General features: G+C 40.6%; 1 protein-coding gene across 3 annotated transcripts in view; it reads left to right on the top strand.

Annotated features, from left to right (window-relative positions):
• Positions 1-194: 194 nt before the first annotated feature.
• marveld2b (MARVEL domain containing 2b) overlaps positions 195-10,628 on the top strand; it is a 14,359-nt gene continuing 3,925 nt past the window's right edge. The window contains exons 1-5 of one of the 3 annotated variants that reach the window (XM_032511271.1): positions 195-530; positions 2,604-3,845; positions 4,440-4,475; positions 6,500-6,678; positions 10,388-10,559. In XM_032511271.1, the coding sequence (XP_032367162.1) occupies positions 2,616-3,845; positions 4,440-4,475; positions 6,500-6,678; positions 10,388-10,559 (1,617 nt within the window). In that variant the 5' untranslated portion in view covers positions 195-530; positions 2,604-2,615. Of the gene's footprint in view, positions 531-2,543; positions 3,846-4,439; positions 4,476-6,499; positions 6,679-10,387; positions 10,560-10,628 lie in introns of all 3 variants that reach the window. The other 2 variants (XM_032511272.1, XM_032511270.1) reach the window with 2 other exon arrangements.

Genomic DNA, 10,628 nt, shown 5'->3' with positions numbered 1-10,628 from the left:
AATAATAATAATAATAATAATTCTTAAAAAAACACCCATATAAAAATATTTTTTAATTTTCATCATTTAAATCTTTATCAACAAGCTGATACAAGAAATTGGAGAAAAGGAGAAGAAGAAGAAGAAGAAGACGAAGAAGAAGAAGAACAGTAATGACAAAATAAAGAGCGAGAGATTGCTTTCAACAAAAACAGTAATAACTCTTAGTTAAATATAATCCTACCCGTTCTAGATAAAAAGCAGCCCAGCTGTTTAATTAACGAATCTTGTTTTAAGAATCGGAAACTTGGAAATCGGGGGTTAGCGGGGACCATGAACACATCATGGGGCTGGTCAGACTTGCCAGGTGAGTTTCACCGAGGCGGGGATCTCGGATCAGTTGTCTTCCGCTAATTAACCTCAGTTCACCCGGAGCTCACAGTGATGTCTGACCTGAGATCAGTGTGAGAGTGGAGACCAAAGGGAGGGTGACAGACAGGTTGTTGAAACCTGTTTCACTGAGAAAAAAATAGACGGAGAATTGTTAGCAGGTAAGACAATGTATGTCGAATTATGATGTCTCATTTTCGGCTTTAATGACAGGGATATTTATTTTAAGGTGTAAAATAGACTTACAACATAGTCTGTCTGTGTTTCTCAGTGTTTTTACTTATTATATCCTTTTTTTTTTTTTACCGATTTACAATGGAAGTGGCTTAAACGCTAGGCATGTAGGGGCGCGTGCTAAAAGTACTTGAATGAATGCTTACATTTCACCAGAAGTTTTTGCTTGTACAAATAGTTTGAACCGTAGACGATACTGGTCAACATTAAATGGACATATAGAAGGTGCTATTATGGGCTCAACACCTAAAACAACGCAGAATATTTAGTCCCAGGGACCTATTGTTGTTTTAGGCTGTACTAGGCTATTGGCGACTTTCTAGATTTTTTTTATTAGGTTTTTCAGGTACATAAACATTATTAGACTGACCTACCCACTATGTTTTCAGAAGTCTGCAACCAGGTCAGCCAGAGACATGGGTCAGTTCAACCAAAATGTAACAATATTTTTGATACAATGTAGTAAAATAGAATTTTATTTATGTGGCCTTAAATTATTTTGACCTTTAAAAATTTAAGTTAATTAACAATTCATAATCTCCTCAATGTTGCATCATAACTAAGAAAGGTACTTGAGGCGATAATTCATTTTTTCACCTGCAGAGTCTTTGTCTACACACCCATGGTACACTGTGGACTATTTTAGGATTAGGTTACTTTGCAGTAACAGCAATTCATAGTTTCCCCGTGATGCCACAGCACCATGAGAACGCCCACCTGGAGGGCAAAAAGAAGCTTTCCTCCATTGTTTGTGACAAGTCAGCTCAATTTTTACCACAGTGTAGTCAAAACATCAGATAGTTGTTTTTCAGTTTGACGCAAAAACCAAAGAAAGACAAGCCTGGGTTGTGTTTCTACAAAAACACATCTCAGGACAAAAACCCAGAGAGGTGGATATTGTGGATTTGTTAAATGTATACATTCCGCACTAGTGGACTAATGTTAATGTTAACGACACTGAAATGACCACCAATGCAACCAACAACAAGCCATCTTTTTCCCTGAATCTTGTCTGATGGCAGACAGAATTGCATAATGAAATGCAATATAACAGCACATTATATAACATAAACAAAGACACATTTTACTTAGTGGCTTTCATAAAATGAGCAATGATGAAAGTTACGACAGTCTACCAGGTACTGAACAAGCAGTTGACGAGCAGCATGAGCAGCATGAGCAGCCTGAGCAGCCTGAGCAGCGTAGTTAGGTAGATAGCGAGCAGGCTAGTTGAAATATAGACTGTGTACATAATGATTGAAACCCTCACTGGGGGCTGTATATGGGTCAAATGTGCCTAAGACTTGCAGTTTGTATATATATAGTATAACTTAGTTTTTTCTCTTTTTAGAGGTGATCTAAAGACGTGTGGCTTAAAATGAAGAAAACTTGACAGGCTTGTACAACAGCTCTATGGAATTTCCAGATAGTTTGCCCTTCAGTCTCCGCGACAGTCTGACTGAAAACTATGAATATACAGTTTGGGAATGTGTGTCATTGTGGAGGACTGAGTACATGCCAACTGACTTAAGTCACGATGCTAACTGTTTTAGTCCGGTTTTAGTGGAATCTAGTGTGCCAGTTTCACTTTTTTAGGGTTTACAGCCTTGATGGCAGGATGTCTTGGCTTTTGTGATGTTCTATTCATCTTTGAAGATGCTATTTCTTTGTGAAATCCAGAAATTGAATCAGTATGTTATTGTTGCATCTTAAACTCAAAATCATATTTGTTCACCTACCTCTTGTGATATCTGTTCATCAGAATCATAAAAGGGAGGAATTTCCTTGGTGGTTGGTGTATACATAAATAAACAAACAAATTAACATGTGTATGAACATTGATAGATAATTTTATCCAGGTTTTAATGTTCTGTTGTTAAATAAAATTGACGATGTGACATTAACCAAAATGTAATATATTTTCTTTTTAATTTTTTCAGGTACATCTGTTGACAGTGGATGGTTTTAATCCACTGTGTTTCTCTCTGTAGCGAGCAAAGAGTCCAGGCCCAATGTCTTCTGGAGAAGTTGGTTCTGTCACCAGGTTCGACCGGGTGCGGGAGATCCCACACTATGATCAGGTCCCTGTGGGCACCTCATGGCAGGACTTTCCTTTACCCCCAGAGTCCTTTCATGGAACAGTGCCGGCCGTAAGCTTAGACCCCCTTCCCCCTCCCCCTCTACCTAAACAGCCAGCTGTTGGCCCTGAATCCTTTTATCCCCCCAACAATAGTGAACCAATGGAGGCCAAGAGTGACGTCATGGACATTGAGCCGGTCCACCGCTTCATTCCCGACTCTGTCAAGAACTTCTTCCGTGGCAAAAGCTGTAACAGTGGGAGGAAAGGTCAGGGCATATACCCTCCTGCCCCTTACTCCCCTGCCCCTTCATCCAGTAAGAGTGGCAACCATCACACCACAGCAGGAGTCCCCTGCTCACCCCCCCACTCTGCGCCTCCATCTCCGTCCCTTCTAGGGTCCTATCGGGACCCTTATGGTGGCTCTGGGGGCAGCTACACCTCTCAGAAGGAGCAAAACCGGATGCTGCTGGATGCTGAAGCCTTTGAATCGGCATCTGCAGTGCCCACCAATCTCTCAGCCCTGACCTACCATGAGCGGGTGGAAGAATACCACCAGCGCTATGCCTACTTGAAGTCTTGGGCTGGCCTGCTGAGGATCCTGGGCTGTGTGCAGCTGCTGTTGGGGGCTGCTGTGTTTGCATGCGTCTGTGCTTATGTTCATAAGGACAATGAGTGGTTCAACATGTATGGATACTCCCAGCCACAGCTGTTTGGGGGGCTTGGTGGAGGTGCTGGTGCATATGGATCTGGGGGTAGTTACTACACAGGCCCCAAGACACCTTTTGTCCTGGTGGTGGCTGGCCTTACGTGGATAGTGACTGTTATTCTAGTCGTTGTTGGGATGACCATTTACTACAGAGCCATCCTTCTAGACTCTTCTTGGTGGCCGCTTACAGAGTGTTCCATTAACATGGTCTTAGCAATGCTCTATTTAGCAGCAGGGATAGTATATGTGAGGGACACCACTCGAGGGGGGCTATGCTATATACCGGTCTTCAATAACGGAATAAATGGGGCGTTTTGTCGGACCGAGGCCGGCCAGACAGCAGCCATTGTCTTCCTCTTCATCACCACGGTGCTCTACTTCATTAGTGCAGGAGTGTGTCTGAAGCTGTGGAGGCATGAAGCAGCCAGGATGAGGAAGGAGATGCTGGCACATGAGGTCTGACACAGAGGGGTCTTGCTTTTTATTTGAATATTCAATTTTTCACAAATGCTTACTGTCTGCCCAGAATTATACAATTACATATATACATATTTTTTATATGTATATATAGTTTGGTCCCCCCCAACCCCCAGTCCAATTTTATCATCAATTTAATGATTTGTGATCATTTACATTTCTAGACAAAATGTAAAATAGGAGTATAAATGTGGACTGGGTTTGCATTTAGTCAACATGTAGTTTGACAAAAACTATAACACCAACATGTCTTTTTCCTAAACCTAAAAAAAGCTTGACATGGAGCATAGACATTTCAATGTAGGCCTAACTGTTTCCTGTCTCATCTGCAAGAAATAAGGTGCCATTCTCTAGGAATACAATCTAACTAGTCAAGTCAATTTTTAATAACGTAGCTCACAACAGACAATACTCCACTAAACATGCAGAGCAGTATCAGTGACATTAGCTGAAATGTATTCATTTGAAGAAATGAATGTCTTTAAGCAGTCTCAGTAGGGGGAACACCTAATAACACTTTGAACACTAAACATCTAATGAATCCCTCTCCATCTCTTCTTCCCATGAATCTAGATGAATACAATTGGATCATCAGTCCCTCTGTCTATAGTAAGTATCAATGATTGCTTTTTAAATGCCAATTAATCAATCAATCAATTTATTTGTAAAATAATATACAATACAATTGTGAAATTAGTGATGGGCCGTGCATTGACGTTTTAAGGTATTTTGATAAATTTTCAAATGAGAATTGGCATTAGACAATATTGATATAAAATTATGTTGCGTTATTATTTTCTTCTTTAAAGCTGTGTTTGCATCTTTCTTCTCCGTGCAACCCAGCCCCCACTCGCTTACAGGCTGTCCTGCAACATGAAGGGAGACTCAGCGCCACAATTGCCTACAGTTTAATTGTTATTTGGTAGAGGTATGATGAGATCTCGCGATATAAAAAAATTACAATATTTCTGGTTAAATAAAAAGTTTCTTGCGATATTCGTACACAAGTGCAGACCAGCAGCCAGCATGACGGAGTCTGGCTTTGACCTTAAAAATAGCATAGAAGATCCCCCCACCCATTCTCCAAAATTGACTCTTAGTTAACTTTTTGCAGAGAAATTGTGGAGTTGCAGTTAAAAAAAAAACTGTCTGTAAAACCCAGTGCTAGAATGTTAGATTGTACCGCCGCTCTCTATCTCCCTTTTCAATTGTCTTTCTGTCTTTTTTAAATTGAGTCGGAAGGCAACCGCAAAGCCTAAGTTTACTTTTATTGATAACAAACAAAGAGAAATATTCTCCCCTCATCTTAAAATGGTCATATATTGATACTAGAGTTGCTACTTCTTTGTTTACTGCTGCAATGAATGACATGCAGAAGAGGAGAAAAGTATCCTGCTTCTGTCTCCAAAAAGAGTATTCAACTGCCGTTTTCAACTGTCTTCAATGGCAAGAGACAGTTACTGCCCAAATTGAAGAATTTCTTTTGTGAGTCTTGGTCAGTTTGATTATTAACAGATTACCACATTGATTATGGTTTGCACTTAAAGGTATAATAAATAATATATGAACTATATTATGCAATGTTTAAAAAAGTAGGACAATATTTCACCAGATATTAAGGAAACATGCTAAGTTGAAACACTACGTTCGACATTTTTCAAAAAAATTAGACTACATTTTTGTTATTTTGTTGTTTTCCTTTTTTATTTGAGGAAACTAAAGTAGTTCAGCTAGAAGGTCACACATAGCTTAAATTACAAGTTACAAGCTCACACCAAACTTATTTGGTCTAAAGAGGTTAGTCAGGAGAGAAGCCAGCCATTTAAGTTTGTGGAAAACCCTTCCCAGTGCTTGTCATTATGTGGCTTGCAATTAAAAGTCATGTCCAGTCATATTTTGTCATTGAAGTTTTCTTTAAAATAGTGTTAAAATCTTGTCTCGTTCTCATAAACACAATATCGTTTATTGTCTTGTTAGCTGAGTGTCTTGTCACACCCCTATTATTTGCACAACTGTATATTTTGTTAAGCAGGAGAGGAAACATTTGTACCAGTGTTTACATTGGTAACGTGAAAAACACCAAAGAACAGTAGTTACTCAAAAGGAACTTTAACCTCAGTTCTAGGAGTAAGAACCATTGAGACAGCGCCTGTACGCTGGCAATAGATGTGACCCATGACCAGCTGGACACATGGGGCGGCTGTGGCTCAGTGGCAGAGCAGTCGCCTGCCAATCGGTCAGCTTGGTAGATCTGGCCCTGCATCCCATGTCGAAATGCCCTTGGGCAAGACACCAAACCCCGAGTTAACCTCGGAGTGTAAATGTGTGTGAGTCTTTATATGATGAGGTGGCACTTTTTATGGCAGCCCCGGCCACAGTGACTGAATGGTGAATGGTTCCTGTACTATGTAAAAGCGCTTTGAGTAGTCATTAAGACTAGAAAGCGCTACAAAAAACCTCAATTTAACAGTCCATTAACATAAAATGCAGCATTTCAGACAGACATTTCATAAACTGTAAATGACATATATTTCATATTTATGTAATGCCTTCTAAATCAGGCAATGTTCTAGCAGACACGGAATTGCACAGTGTAGATAACCTGAACACATGACTCTGTTTATTAACTGTAGCTGGGTCCAGCCTCCAGGGCCTCTGAGCAGACTCCTCTCCCCACTATCCAGCCAGACATCATGGACGCTCCTAACAACTATGCAGCTGTTCCTCTGATGGCACTTGAGCCAGAGATCCTTAGAGGTCACATACCGGCTGGACACATCCCTAAGCCTGTCGTTATAGCCGACTATGTAGCGTGAGTATTACCATATTTTCACATTTTCCAAAAATTGACTGAAAAAAAAAAAAAATTACCAAATGAACCCTTCTGGTGGGAAGGTTCTTAAAAGCATTCTTGATGGACGATGCAGTTGCTGTTTTTGATTTAGTACCCCATATTATTCTCCATCTTGGGTTTGAAAGCGGACACAATAAACAACACAAGCGAGTCAGTCAACGAGAGACAGGTATGGCATTATGAAATGGGGGACCACTGTGGTCAGAAAACACAGGAACTAGGACTCTAGAGTGGCTACCTGTCCGAAGCTAATTGCTGTCATTTTCTCCCTTGCTATATCACACACACACACACACACACACACACACACACACACACACACACACACACACACACACACACACACACACACACACACACACACACACACACACACACACACACACACCACACACACAACAGCGCACAAGTATAAACATCCGGGCACTTATGTTATGCACTACAAAGAGTGTATATATTTTGTATGTTTGTATTAAGTGTCCATTTCATTATAATATTCAGATTTACCATAAATAAATGTATTTTAGGTTCCATTAAAGAGGGGGGGAGGTGTGGGTCACATTTGAGCATTTAAAAATGTAACACATTAGTTACTTTCTGAAGTAACTAGTTACTTTTATAAGTAACTAGTAACTGTAATTAATTACTTTTTAAAAGTAACTTGCCCTACACTGGAAATGTTCCCTTTGCCATTCAGTTGGATAAAAAAACAACAGTGTCAGACGAGTCCGTGCTCATTTGTCATTGTTTGTGAAATATATTCACGGTAAGGACTTAAAACAAGACATTCTTATGTCTACCAATCTAACCACAACAACAACAGGACAAGATCTTTTTATGGCTGTGGACTTTTACCTCTCATACAATAACCTGCCTTATGAGAATCTTGTTGCATGCTGCACTGATGGCGCTGCAGCAATGATGGGCAAAAACAAAGGATTTAACAGCAGATTGAAGGAAAAGCCCCAGGATGCAAACTTTTTCCACTGTATGTTACATCGCCAAGCCTTAGCCAGTAAAAAACTTTCAGAAAACCTCAGTGACACCCTGGCAACTGTTGTTAAGGTTGTAAACGTCATCAAAGCTCGCCCTACGAACAATAGACTGTTTGCCTAGCTGTGTGAGGATGAAGCGCATCAAACACTGCTGTTACACACAGAGGTACATTGGTTGTTGCGTGGACAGGTGCTTGTGCGTTTTATGGAACTGCAGGAAAAAATTAAGGCATTCTTGCAAGATCACAATTGACAAATGTGCAAAGAGCTGACTGAAGGATTCTGGATCAAAACCTAGCAGAATACCTAGCAGACACATTTTCTCTCTACAATGAGACAAACAAGCGGATGCAAGGCCTAGAATTACACGTCATGCAGTGCACAGATGCACTCAGCACTGTTGTGAGTACAATGGAATACAGAGTTGGGAAAATGTCAAAAGGAGAGCTGCAACAATTTCCACTGCTGATGAAACAATCTGGTGGCACTGTGCGTGGGTCTTTACGTTCATGTGTCGGATAAACAGTGTGAGTTTACCCGACACATGAACTTACTACAGGAGGAAATTTAGTCCTATTTTGCCGATGTAGACGATTACTTAAAGAGTTGTAGGTGATGGACCTCCACATTTCCAGCATGGAGGAAGTGGAATACATCGGCTGTGAAGATGAAACTCCAAGCTGATTCTGCGTCAATGAAACATTTCCAGGAGAACAGATGCAAAATGTTTTGGATTGTCAACGTGCTGTTGCACCAAGACTGGCCAAACATGCAATTACAAGGATTATTCTCCAATTCAGCACCCCGTGTATTCAGCGCCCTTGTAACAATAAAATCAAAGGCACGTAACAGGCTCGATGTACACCAGGACTTTAGGCTGGCTGTCACTAACCTCATACCGGACATTCCATCCCTAGTCAGAGTAATTTAAGCCCAAAGTGGCCATTAGTGCATGAATGAACAAGATGATAGGGTAAAAAAAAATTTCGTAAGAGTTTAATAAGTTATTATTAATGTTACATAAGAGCCAAATTAACTCATGTGTTGTAGCTGTGTTAAAACAGGTTTATCATGATGGACATGTGTAAAAAAACTGTGAAGAAGACTTTGTGTTTTCAGAAGATGTAGGGCCCATGTTGGAGCCGCTGCACAGCTCGGGCTCTGGTTCGCTGGACAGCACGGGCTCTGGTCCACCGGACAGTACAGGCTCTGGTCTGAAGAGAGGCTGAAGCAGGGCACAGCGTCGGGAGCCATTTTTTCACGTTCTCAGTCTTCGGCCTCCACAGGTCTCAGGGAATATGGCCATGCGGGTCCCCTCAAAAGACTCTTTGTCATTAGGGGTGTTAGCTGACCATGTAACAGTAGGACATACTGAAAAAACTTCCAGGGAAGCAGGCAAGGAGACACACCGGGGAGCTCAGTTTTTCTTAAGTGGGGGGGTGGGTGCCAAGGCAAAACGGTTGGGAACCACTGGTCTAGACTTATCTGTAAAGTGTCTTGACTCTTGTTATGATTTGAAACTATCAATAAAATCAAATTCATTTGAAATTGAAGACATTACAAAAAGCAACCATCCAAAACCAGGATGCTCCACAAAATTATCCTTCCAGACCAGGAGGCTAACGTTCACAAAAGTAGCCATCCAAAACATAACATTACACCAAAGTAGCCTTCCAAACCTTTGATGCTACACATTACTTTTAATGCCCAGTCAAAGTCTAACATCAAAGCTAGATGAACACAGGCCGACTCATCATTTCAAACAAAACCTTAACATGATGCTATGGCAACAAAACACTACAACGCCTGACAACAAAAATCTGAATAACACACGCGGACATTCATCTCCTGGACGTAAGGTTAAGCTCCCAATTGCTTACAACGGAAAGCTAATATGTAGGACGATAGACCAACATTTTTACAAAAAGGTTGCACAATTAATTGCAATTTTATTGAATTTTTTTTTAATGGCAAAATATGTGTCAAACCATTCTGAATTAAGTATTGTGATGCTGCAGAGACATTCCGGCCTACAATTCTTATCCTACAGACTAAAGAAAAAATATTAGTTTGGTACAGATCCTTGCACAAATCACCCTATAAACATTTAATTTAAAAAAAAAAAAAGTTATATCTTTCAATGAAAATGAGAATAATGGTACACAAATTATCATTCCTTCCAATATTGGTCAAATTTTGGCCTGTCTCTTTACATATTACCCTGGAATTGGGAAGAATGTAACAACATTTGCAGCCAAGAATACATATTTTACTGCCGTTAGCATGCAGCTGCATGCGATAATGTTAGTGTTTGTGTTACTAACAATGTTAGTCCCCTGTCACTTACATTGGAAGCACATTTTTAAGGAATATCTTAATGTCCAGTATGAACAGGAGGAATGAAACAGCAAGCAAAGATTGTTTCAAAAAATATACAAGGACACCTGACATTTGTTGCAGACAGAAATTGTGATCCTAAATCCCTTATTAAGTAAACAATTATATGGTCTATGGTGGTAAGCTGGCATGTAGTTGTGTAAGTTTTTTTTTCCAATTGATGTTGTTGTCTTTAAGACTGCTGCTAGGAAACTGAGACACATTTTCACACTCAGCTGTAGTTTAAATGTTGCCAGCGGCCCAAGAAAATGTGTTATCCTGTCCCGTTTCCACAGAAAGTACCCCAGCATCAGGTCAGAGGAGGAGAGGGACCAGTACAGGGCTGTGTTTAATGACCAGTACGCTGAATACAAGGAGCTGCACGCTGAGGTTCAGGCAATGGCCAAGAAGTTTGAAGAGATGGACGAGATAATGCAGAACCTTCCGTCCCGGCCTTCCAGCCAAATGGTACAACACGTGCACACACGCATACACACACACTAGAGGATGGATACCCGACCCGAGCCCGACGGGACC

The sequence above is a fragment of the Etheostoma spectabile genome, unplaced genomic scaffold (assembly GCF_008692095.1).
Source record: "Etheostoma spectabile isolate EspeVRDwgs_2016 unplaced genomic scaffold, UIUC_Espe_1.0 scaffold342, whole genome shotgun sequence".
NCBI classification, from domain to species: domain Eukaryota; kingdom Metazoa; phylum Chordata; class Actinopteri; order Perciformes; family Percidae; genus Etheostoma; species Etheostoma spectabile.
Note: the sequence above shows the minus strand (reverse complement) of the source record. Positions and strands in the feature narration are given on the sequence as shown.